Source organism: Hevea brasiliensis, chromosome 17 (assembly GCF_030052815.1).
Source record: "Hevea brasiliensis isolate MT/VB/25A 57/8 chromosome 17, ASM3005281v1, whole genome shotgun sequence".
Taxonomy (NCBI): Eukaryota; Viridiplantae; Streptophyta; class Magnoliopsida; order Malpighiales; family Euphorbiaceae; genus Hevea; species Hevea brasiliensis.
In genome coordinates this window covers 24,332,184-24,344,830 of record NC_079509.1, presented here as the reverse complement: position 1 = coordinate 24,344,830, position 12,647 = coordinate 24,332,184, and the positions used below count along the sequence as shown (strand labels likewise).

Sequence of the window (12,647 nt, the reverse complement as noted above, 5' to 3'; positions counted from 1 at the left end):
AATAATAAGGATCTAAGTACCACCAATTGAAGTGCTGTAATGAAATTTGTTGGTAGACAACATATAACAGATTTGAACCAAGGAAGTTTCATGTATTTGTAGGAAAGCAGAACACTTTCATGAATAATTCAAAAATTTTCTTTTTTTTTTTTCCTCCAGATATCAAGAGCCTCAATCATTTTAGGTTTTACACATTAACTCCCATTATAATTTCAAAACTATTCAACTACCTACAGCTTCTCATTAAAACTAAAGACTTTCATAATCCAAAGCCTAATTGTAACCCCCAACTTGCTGTTCATCATAGGAACTCAAATAAAAAAAAGGTACATTTTGATATTTTACTAGGAGTTTGGCCATCAAAATAAAAGTGGAAATAAAGTAACAATGCATCTCCACTAACTTAAATGTAGTTACACTTTAAAGTCAACCAAATCAAACAGAAAGTAATACCAACTTAGGCAGCAAAGCACAAAAACACCAACAACTAAAAGGCATACCATAAAAATAAAGAACTGGTCATTCTTGCCTATCAACATTACCAAGTAAGATATTTTGGATCATATGTCCCATAGACAACATCATAGTGTCCATCATAAGAAGCTAACAGCTCCAAGTCACCTGCCAAAGTATCCCACCTGTAAAGATTTTTTTTTTTTAATTTTCATTTAACAAGTCAAATGTAAAGAAATATTTATTTATGACATCTAAAGAGGAAAGTTTTCAAAAGACACAAAAGTATAATCGAATATTAAAGAATTGACAAAGGAGGACTATTTAATATATCATACTGCTAAATTAAACTCAAAAGTTAATATTTCTAAACACGTGGAATCAAATTCATAACACTACTCTGCCATGTTTCTAGCAAATAATGTTTTATGAGATAAAGAGTTACTAAAATTGAATGGAAATTTTATTGTAAAGTAAAGGCCTAAAGAATAATGATAAAAGGAAGAAAAAAAAAAAAAAAAAAAACACCATCACCTTTGCATGAATTAAAATTTTAAACTTATCAATTCTAACCTCAACCTTTAGGATTCGCTTCAACTTTAGCAACCAATTTAATATATATATATATATATATATATCAAAAGTTAATATTTCTAAACACGTGGAATCAAATTCATAACGCTACTCTGCCATGTTTCTAGCAAATAATGTTTTATGAGATAAAGAGTTACTAAAATTGAATGGAAATTTTATTGTAAAGTAAAGGCCTAAAGAATAATGATAAAAGGAAGAAAAAAAAAAAAAAAACACCATCACCTTTGCTTGAATTAAAATTTTAAACTTATCAATTCTAACCTCAACCTTTAGGATTCGCTTCAACTTTAGCAACCAATTTAATATATATATATATATATATATATATATATATTTAACTACTGGGTCAAATAAATATTAATTTTAAGCCAAAATGACAATTTAGTTGCTTCCCTTCTCTCCCCCTTATACTCCTTCCATGCTCAGTCTCCCTCCCCTTCTCTCTCACCCTATCTTTCATTCCAAAATTTCTTCACTTTCAAAATTTCTTCACTGGAAGAATTCCTATGGATATGAGATCATTAAAAATCTATGTGAAATCTCAGTTAGATTTGCAAATGATAGTAATCATGAAATAAACTGATCTTACATGCGCATGGATTTGAGGTAAGCTTTCAGGGTGCATTTTGTCCTTTACTCTTGAACACATGCAACAAAGAGGGCGTGGTGGGGAAGGAATGACCGAGTGAGAGTTCTAAATTGTCACTACAACTATATATATATATATATATATATATATATATATATATATATAACTCAACAATAATTTTTTTTTTTAAATTGAATGCAAGAATTGACACCAATCCTAACGGCTAATAGTAAAATTAATAATATTAAAGGATTGGATAAAATTGATAATTTGCATAAAGGTCAATTTATTTTGTCATTATTTACTATGCATTCTTGGAGACATATTCACTGTGTCTTTTTTGCCTTTATTGTTCTTCTTGTTTCCTTATCTCAAAAATGTAACATATTTGCCTTAAACCCAAAACTGTTTCATAGTTCTTTTGTACACAATTAGTACCTTGTTAGGCCATCTAAGTTTCTTCTATCTATTTCTGTTAATTCTTCTTTTTTTTTTTTTTTCAAATTTTCTATTGAAACATGGTCATGTGATAGGTGTTTTGCGCTTTGATATATTAAAAGTAATTAGGAATCCAATCACAGGAATTAGATGTTAAAAACTAGTATAAAATTTTCTAGGGCAAATGACAAAAAAAAATTATAACGTTTAAGATTGGTTTCAATTTTAACCATCGTGTCGGTGGGTTCCCAAAGGTGTGCGCCCCATTAAATGTGGCAAGGTGACATGGAAGAATTAATAATTATTTTATTTTTGGGATAAAAGACCTAATTAACAAAAAAAAAAATCCAACCTTTTGTACATCGTATTTGGCATTTATTTGATTTGTAGTTAGTAGGTGTAGAAAAAGAAGAAGAAACGAAAAGAGAGTGTGAGAGAAAATTTGCTTGATCATTTCCTGCAGCCTCTAGGTATATATACTATTACACAAACTACAAATGGTATGTTACAATTACAACACATTTATACGCACATTTACAGGCATAAACACAGCACACAATCACAACACTAATTCACTCAATCACAATACTCATCATAGCCAGCATTCTAATAGTAGGGCTATTTTGTATGGGTACAGGTTGAAATGCAAAAGAATTAAGACTATGGTGATTAGAAAACAGTCAAGACCAATAGTTCAAGTCAAGGTGAATTGAATACTATTTACCACTCACAACTGCAACGCACTCTTTTGCTTTTGGCGCGTTTATTGATCTTATTTTTCTTTTTCTTCCTTTTATTGTATCAATCAACAACTTTTTTCATTATATGTTTATTTTCTTGGTATCATCTCACCACAAACAAATAGCACCTTATACCAAATATATATAAAAAAATTATCATCTTAAAATAACAAACACTGCAAATAAATAAAAAATTGGTGCACCAATATATATCAATCATCTCTATTATGGAAAGTCAATCACTCTGTTATGAAAAGTCAATCACTATATTATTTCTCTGTATATTCTGTATTCTGTATTCCTATTTAGGATTTCTTATTTATGATTTCTTCCTAATTAGTAGAACACAATTATAGGAATCAATTGTATATATATACCCATGCACAGATTAATTGAAATCAATGAGAATCATCTCTTTCTACATGGTATCAGAGCAGGTCATCAATCTAGGGTGACTATTTGTTCTCACTACCCAGCTCAGGAGAGACCTTGGCCGCCGACAGGCCGTTTCAACCCCGATCAACATCGCCGGCGTCGCCTCAACCACCTCATTCCACCACTGTGTGCTGTTGCTTGATCCAGTATAACATTAAAGGACTTCTGAGGTTTGACTCTCAGATCCTATTTCGGTATTTGCTTGATTTGTGATTTTGGGTTATTTTGCTGCTATAAGCACTTTGGATTAGTGTTTCGATTAGTTTTTTTTTGTCTCAACAAATGGCAGACAATAAAAATGTTATTTCTGATGTGATTCCGGTGATGACTAAGATCACGGAACACAAACTTAATAGTTCGAATTACCTGGAGTGGAGTAAGACTATTAGGGTCTATTTGCGTAGCATTGATAAGGATGATGACCTTACTAAAGATTCACCCACTGATGATACACGACAAACTTGGCTAAGGGAGGATGCTCGTTTGTTTTTGCAGCTTCGGAACTCGATTCATAGTGAGGTAATTAGTTTAATTAATCAATGTGAATTTGTTAAGAAATTGATGGATTACTTAGATTTTTTGTATTCTGGTAAAGGAAATATCTCCCGTATTTATGATGTTTGTAAGGGATTCTACCGTGCTGAGAAAAAGGATAAGTCTCTTACGGCTTATTTTATGGATTTTAAACGGGTATATGAGAAACTTAATGTATTGTTGCCTTTTAGTCCTGATGTGAAAGTTCAGCAGGCCCAACGGGAGCAACTGGCTGTTATGAGTTTTCTTGCAGGCCTTCCTTCAGAGTATGAGACTGCTAAATCTCAGATTCTCTCCAGTCCTGAGATTTCCTCTTTGCATGAAACATTCACACGGGTCCTTCGTACAGAGAGTACTCAATCTTCACAGCCTGCCAGTAGTGCTCTTATTAGCCGTAATCCAAATGGACAACAGGGTAATAGAAGAGGAAGTAGAGGAGGAATTACAGGCAACAGAAGTAATCAGCGTAATGGAGAGGCTAGTTCTAATCAGGACTCAAGATGAGTCATTTGTTATTATTGCCATGAGCCTGGCCATATAAAATATAATTGTCCGCAACTTCAGAGGAAAAATCAGCGATCACAGATGGCAAATATGGCAGCAGAGAATTCCACAGCATCTTCCTCTGAGAAAACTATTTTGGTATCTGCAGAGGATTTGCACAATTTTCCCAGTATCATGCATCTCTAAAGCCTACTAGTTCCCCTGTCACTGCGATCGCTGAGTCAGGTAAATCCACTACATGCCTTGTGTCTTCTTCATCCAAATGGGTTATTGATTCTGGTGCGACAAATCACATGACAGGTAATTCTAGTCTTCTATCTGCTTTTCAGTCTAATCTCACTTCCTCTACTGTTACTTTAGCTGATGGTTATACTTCTTGTGTCATGGGTTCTGGAACTGCGAACTCGGCTTCGTCAATTTCTTTGTCTTCTGTTTTGTGTCTACCAAAATTCTCTTTTAATCTACTTTCTGTTAGCAAACTTACTCGTACCTTAAATTGTTCTGTTTCCTTTTTTCCTGACCAGTGTTTGTTTCATAATCTTACGACGAAGCAGATTATTGGTAGAGGACGTGAGTCAGGTGGTCTCTACATTTTGGAAAATCATGTACCGCGGTCGCTTGTTTGCTCCAGTACCTTAACACCTCTTGAAGCTCATTGTAGATTGGGTCATCCTTCTTTGTCTACCATGAAGAAGCTGTGTCCTCAATTTCAGTCTTTATCAGTACTAGAATGTGAGTCGTGTCAGTTTGCAAAACATCATCGTTTGCCTTCTGTGTCTAAAGTCAACAAACGAGCTTCATCCCCTTTCGAGTTATTTCATTATGATGTTTGAGGTCCTTGTTCTGTTACATCTAAAACTGAATTTCGTTATTTTGTTACTTTTGTTGATGATTACTCTCGTGTTACCTGGTTATATTTAATGAAGAATCGTTCTGAGTTATTTTCTATTTTTTGTGCCTTTTATAATGAAATCAAAACTCAATTTAATATTTCTGTGCGCATATTAAGAAGTGACAATGCCAAAGAATACTTTTCAGCACAATTTCAGCCTTATATGACACAAAATGGCATTCTTCATCAGTCTTCCTGTGTGGATACCCCATCCCAAAATGGCGTGGCCGAAAGAAAAAATCGTCATCTTCTTGAGGTAACTCGTGCTCTTCTTTTTCAGATGAAAGTACCTAAACACTTTTGGGCGGATGCAGTTTCTACGGCATGTTTTTTTATCAATCGTATGCCGTCTTCTGTCCTTAATGGGGATATTCCTTATACTACTTTGTTTCCTACAAAATCTTTGTTCCCTATTAAACCCCGTATTTTTTGTTGTACCTGTTTTGTGCGTGATGTTCGTCCACAGGTTGCTAAATTGAATCCAAAATCTCTCAAATGTGTCTTCCTTGGGTACTCCCGGCTCCAAAAAGGGTACCGTTGTTTCTCTCCTACTCTTAATCGTTATCTTGTTTCTGTAGATGTCACATTTTTTAGTCCACTCCATTTTTTCCTCCATCATCTGTGTATGAGAGTTAGGGGGAGAAGAATGATCTGTTAATATATACTGTCCAACCAATGTCTAGTCCTCTCCCACAGCCTGTTCCTTCTGTCTCTAGACCTACTCGACCTCCCGTTGTTCATGTTTATTCCAGGAGATTGGAGATTCCTGACTCAGATCCTCCACTAGCTACTTCGTTGAGAGATCCTGTACCTCATACTGACCATGATTCTGATCTAGACTTATCCATTGCTCTTCGTAAAGGTAAACGTTCATGTACTTACCCTATCTCTTCTTTTGTTTCTTATAATCAATTGTCTTCTTGTTCTCGGTGTTTTGTTACTTCTTTAGACTCTGTTCCTATCCCTAATACTGTTGATGATGCATTGTCTCATCCTGGCTGGTGTGATGCTATGAAAGAGGAAATGGAGGCTTTAGATGTTAATGGTACATGGAAACTATTACCCTTGCCCACTGATAAGAAAGCTATTGGTTGCAAATGGGTATTTACAGTAAAGGTAAATCCTGATGGTTCTGTGGCTAGGTTAAAAGCACGCCTTGTAGCAAAAGGATATGCTCAGACATATGAGGTTGATTACTCTGATACTTTTTCTCCTGTAGCTAAACTTACTTCTATTCGTTTGTTTATCTCTTTAGCAGCTACATATGATTGGCCCCTGCATCAATTGGATATCAAGAATGCTTTCCTTCATGGTGATCTTCAGGAGGAGGTGTATATGGAGCAACCACCTGGGTTTGTTGCTCAGGGGGAGTTGGGTAAAGTTTGTAGGCTTCAGAAGTCTCTTTATGGCTTGAAACAAAATCCTAGGGCATGGTTTGGGAGATTCAGTGAAGCAGTACAGGAATTTGGTATGCAAAAGGGTAAGTGTGATCACTCAGTATTTTATAGGCAATCTGAGGCTGGTCTAATTCTCTTGGTAGTCTATGTGGATGACATTGTCATCACTGGGAGTGACTCTGCAGGTATTTCATCTCTTAAAACCTTCCTCCAAACTCAGTTTCAGACCAAAGAGTTGGGATTGTTAAAGTATTTCTTGGATATCGAAGTTATGAGAAGTAAGAAGGGTATTTTCTTGTCTCAAAGAAAATATGTCCTCGATCTATTGACAGAGACAAGAAAATTAGGTGCTAAGCCTTGTAGCGCACCAATGACTCCAACTTTACAAATCAAGTAGTGGGATAGTGAGTTGTTTGAAGATCCAGAGAGATACAGGAGATTGGTAGGAAAATTGAACTACCTTACAGTCACTCGTCCTGACATTGCTTATGCCGTTAGTGTGGTAAGTAAGTTTATGTCTTCCCCAACTGTTGCTCATTGGGAAGCCTTGGAACAAATCTTGTGTTATCTGAAGGGCGCTCCAGGAAGAGGTTTGCTATATGGTAATCATGGGCATTTGAATGTTAAATGTTTTTCAGACGCCGACTGGGCTGGATCTAAGATTGACAGGAGATCAACTACTGAATATTGCGTTTTTATTAGAGGAAATTTGGTGTCTTGGAGAAGCAAGAAGCAGAGTGTAGTTTCTCGATCTAGTACTGAATCCGAATACAGAGCCATGGCATAATCAGTATGTGAGGTAATGTGGATACTTCAATTACTAGATGAGACAGGTTTTAAGACCTCCCTGCCTGCGAAATTGTGGTGTGATAATCAAGCTGCTCCTCATATTGCTTCTAATCCGGTGTTTCATGAGCAGACCAAACATATTGAGATTGATTGTCACTTTATTCGTGAAAAGATTCAACAACAGATCATCTCAATAGGACACATCAAAACTGGAGAGCAGTTAGGAGATATTTTCACAAAAGTTCTGAATGGAGCTAGGATTGACTACATTTGTAACAAGTTGGGCATGATTAACATCTATGCTCCAACTTGAGGGGGAGTATTATGGAAAGTCAATCACTATATTATGGAAAGTCAATCACTATATTATTTCTCTGTATATTCTGTATTCTGTATTCCTATTTAGGATTTCTTATTTAGGATTTCTTCCTAATTAGTAGAATACAATTATAGGAATCAATTGTATATATATACCCATGTACAGATTAATTGAAATCAATGAGAATCATCTCTTTCTACAATCTCCAACCGATTTAATACAACTATATTAGAAAATTATAATTTCATCATGGAATTACTAATTACAATAAAGGAAAAAGTACAATTTAGTACCGTGTGGTTACGTTTTTTTTTCAACTTTTGGGATGTAGTTTTTTAGTGATAAATGGATATTTCTAGTTGAAACCATTACCAAAATCAGGAAAAATCACTAACACCTTCTTCTTTTTGCTAATGTGTCATTTTTTATTATAAAAAAAAATCTGATGTCAGTATGTGGGCCCCACACACAAATTAAAATAAATAAAAACCCTAAAAAATTTTTAGAGTTGTACACCTCCCTCCCCACCCTCTGCTCTTACCACTTCAACATTCTCCCTTTCTTTTTCCCTTCTTCATCTATTCCCCATTCATTGTTATTTCATCGATCAATCAAAGAAACCGAATTCTCTCCAAATTTCTCTCTTTTTGTACTATCCCCCAATTTTCCCTATGGATTTGAGCACCGAGACTTCAAAATCAATTATCCTGATGAAATATCCTCATGGATTTCAATCCAAGGTTCAAGAAATCTCTAAAATTTTTAAGAATTCAAATCCCAATGTTTCCTATTCAAGACCTAGAGGAAAACCCAAAATTTGCCCAATGATCATATCTGCAAAATCCCAAAACTTCCATCTTCTTGTGATCCAGAATTCTGATTTTATCAGCAGAGATTTTTATTTCTTTTGGTTCTTTAAGAATACTAAAACAAGAATCTGATTTTGTCTGTTAAAACTACAAACTTTCTCTCATCATTTCCTCTTTTTTTGCGGCTTTTTGTTTCCTTCTGAAATTTGGATGATTCTAGCTTGATTGAAAGTGTCTTGTGTTGTGGAATTTTGATTAAACTTGAAGAATTAACGTTGAATTTAGTGGTGTCTTGAGAGAAGTCGTTTCCTAGATTTTGAACAGTGAAGAGTCAGAGTGGGGGGAGTTTTTGAGTTTTCTTTAAGTTTAGAACAAAGCAAAGAACAAAAAACAAAATTAAAAGAAATAGAACATCCCTAAATAAAGCAATCACTTTCTCATAGAGGTTTCTTTTTACTTTACCAAACGAAAATGATGCCGTAAAACTATGTTTCCGGTGGCTCCAAATTTTAACAACATTGCCATTTACCGCCCAAGAATTTTTCTTGAAACAGAGAATGGGTGAGGCATTGGGCATTTGGGGAAATAGGGTTTTTTTTTTTTTTAAATAACAAATTTTTAAAAAATTTTTAAAAATTAGGCGATGCTTAGAGATTTGTCCTGATTTTGCTAACAATGACAACCACAAGTACCCATTTGTCACGAAAATAACCGCAGCCTAAAAGTTGACAAAATGCTTAATCAGGGTACTAAATTGTACTTTTCTCTATAATAAATGTAGAATTTATAAAAATATATATTTTCACGACTTAAAAATCACAATGGATCATGTGAAATGTGCATGAGAAGAAGCTAGAGTAGTTTAAAATGTAATGACCATGTTAGAGAGCTCTAGGAAACTTACTCGTATCTTTGATGCCGGTCAATGCTTAAAATGACTTCAAAAATGGTATCAGCACTGGTATCAATAACGCCAACAGCCTTTACGAGAACACCTCTATTATTCTACAAATATTACAAATTTATCAAAGAAGGAATTGAGGCTCTTCATGGAATGAATAAGAGTTCCACTTTTAGTTCAATTGAAAATGATATCAGAAATACATGGATAAATTTTAACAACTGTCCATGAACTTATATAGTAGTAACACTACAGTTCTTCAATTTTAAAATGTAACATAAAACCCCCTAAACTTTCAAATTTTGCACACTAAAATCCCTCTGACTTTCAATTATTGATTTTTCAATTAGAAACTTATATGAATAGCTCCAGCATAGCACTTAGTCAACATTTCTCTCTCCTCTCTTATGCAAAGTGTAAAATTATTCTCTTTAAGTATGAAAAATTATTCTGTCTATAGAGAGAAAAATGATTCAATTTACATATGGCTTGAGAGAGAAAAGAGAAATACTGAAAAACTGTCCAGGTCAACGTCTAACTGAAAAACTAGTAATTAGAGGTTAGAGGGATTTTACTGTGTAAAATTTGAAAGTTGATGGGGTTTTATGTTGCATTTTTAAATTGAGAAACTGTACTGTTACAACTAGATAAGTTTAAGGACAGTTGTCAAAATTTATCCGAAAATACAAGCATCACAGATAATCATGGAAAGAAACAAAGAAATTCACAAGCATATAAATAAAAGTATACTCGTACAAATTTATCATGTTGGAAGACTGTGTTTTAAGGTTCTTGTTTGTTCCATATATTTTTTTAATGATTAATTTAACGGATATTCAAAGCAGTATCTTTAAGTACTATTTAGCTTGAATATAGGGGGATACTTATTGTTGGGTTAAATTATGTTACTTTTCTAATTGTTGGTTTTACTGCATGTTTTTTTATGCTGTTTGATTTTTTTCAAAAAATAAGGAATTACTGCATCAACTTAATTGCATCTAGTCACACAAACAATTTCTTGAAAACTGGAAATCGAATAAATTTCAACAACTGTCTTTGAACTTATATAGCTGTAACACTATAGTTCTTCAATTTTAAAATGTAACATAAAACCCCCTAAACTTTTAAATTTTGCACAGTAAAATTTCTTTGACTTTCAATTTCTAGTTTTTCAGTTAGAAACTGATGTGAATAACTCCCGTATGGTGCTTAGTCAACATTTCTCTCTCCTCTCTTATGCAAAGTGTAAAATTATTCTCTCTACATGTGAAAATTTATTCTGTCTATAGAGAGAAGAAGGATTCAATTTACACGACTTGAGAGAGAAAAGAGAAATACTGACTAAGTTCCATATTGAAACTGTCCAAGTCAGTGTTTAACTGAAAAACAGGTAATTGGAGGTTAGAGGGATTTTATTGTGCAAAATTTGAAAGTTGATGGGAGTTTTATGTTACAATTTTAAGTTGAGGGACTGTAATGTTACAACTAGATAAGTTCAGGGACAATTGTCAAAATTTATTCACTGGAAATCCATAATGAGTTGGGTAAATGGCTTGTTAAGATGCAAAATAAATAGGATAGCCTATATTCAAATCCAAATAGATATTTATAAACTCACATGAATCATACAACTTCAGCAATTTTATTAATAAAAACCTGCTAAACAAAGGAATTGGAATATCAGGACACAATGAAATTGCAATTGTTATCCCACACAATTTTAACATTAAATTTGTGTAACCGAGGAATAGTTTATTATGAAAGGAATAACATTTTCCATGCCGCACTCCTCGTTCTCACTAGTGCTGACTGCTAAGACTGGAAAGCAGAACCTATCTCTTCTACAAGCAAGAAATTCATCTCTTTTTTTCCCCTCTCCTGGGGAGGGAATCTTGAAACATTTACACAAATAGAGGGTCCTTGATCAACATTGCACTTTTTTCTTTTTAGAGTTCCTGTTCATACTAACCTCAGCTCTCTATAAAATATATATATATATATTTGAATCATTACTGAAAATAAAGATATAGAGAAAATCTGTGTGGCTGCTGTTCTTTCAATAACTATATGGATACTGATGATGCACAATATGATTCCTTTGAACTTCTCGATGACATATTATCCAAAAAATTGGTTCACCAAACAACTTTATATATATATATAAGCCCTAAAGTGGCAGAAGGGGAAATTTTTCTATCATGATTGGATAGAGATTTTGGAAATTGGCATTCTTGGCATTGGATGCAAAAGATCTTGGTTGAATTGAATCATTCACTTGCTTATCTACTCCAAACTCTAATGTGCACCCTCCATGGGTATTCATCCATTAGAAAACTATGGTACTCTAAAGCAAGCCTATACCTATACAATCAACGGCTAGCTTTCTATTCTGATATGTGAGGTTGCTCCTAGTTGATCAGAAAAAGAAGGTAATGTAATTGGATTCGCCCAATCTGAACAACTTGCATGCTCCATGTTAACCCAATCAAAAGCTCTTTATCTTGCACACTAGCATGCATAGAAGAATTATCTCCTGAAGCAGGTTATTCTCTTTTTAGACACAAGCATCACAATGCTTACAATATTAATAACAGTATGAAACAAATAATTACAAATACCTTGGAATCAGACACGTCCTCAAAGATTCGAACGCCTGAAACCCAACAGAACAGAAATTATTTAAAAGGTGAAATTTATTTCTTTCCCTCATCTATTACTAATACGTATATCAAAAGGACCATAGCAATTTTTCTTATCATGTTATTGTGCTAGACAACAACATGACAATAAAGTATCTAGGTGATAAGTGATCACAAGTTACTTATTGCAGGTTCTTGTAGGCCCAATAAGCATCAAAAACAAACAGAATCTCAGCTATGAGCAAGGATACATTATAGTTTATGCTACTTCTCAATGCAAAAAGAAGTTTAATCTTCTTTCCTAGTTCACTGACCTACCATCTGAGTGGTTATCAATAAGTTTGTTTGTGTGTGTATATATGTATAATTGATTAAATGCCAAACTGCCCCAACCTAACCTTTTGCGACTTATCTGTTGTTTTTCACATAAATTTACCCAAGAAACAAAATTTTACATAATAATATTTTTCTTCCAAACTCAACCAAAAATGCATTACATACTCTACAGTAAAACATAGGATAATCACAAAAAAGTCCATTAACTTTTACCCAATTTGCAATCATAGTGCATATTTTATGAGGTAAAATCACAGCCAAGCAATTGAAAACTATTA

At 33.9% G+C, this 12,647-nt stretch overlaps 1 protein-coding gene across 2 annotated transcripts in view; it reads right to left on the bottom strand.

The window, feature by feature from the left end:
- Window positions 1-12,647, bottom strand: part of LOC110669440 (protein ENHANCED DISEASE RESISTANCE 2) — a 47,038-nt gene that overhangs the window by 24,861 nt on the left and 9,530 nt on the right. For both annotated transcript variants that reach the window (XR_002497685.2, XM_021831113.2), the window contains exons 8-10: window positions 12,013-12,047; window positions 9,398-9,498; window positions 543-638 (exon numbers count right to left, since the gene is read on the bottom strand). Coding sequence is in view for 1 of the 2 variants with exons in the window: in XM_021831113.2 (XP_021686805.2) it covers window positions 543-638; window positions 9,398-9,498; window positions 12,013-12,047 (232 nt within the window). In the remaining variant the exon portion in view is untranslated. The remainder of the gene's footprint in view (window positions 1-542; window positions 639-9,397; window positions 9,499-12,012; window positions 12,048-12,647) is intronic.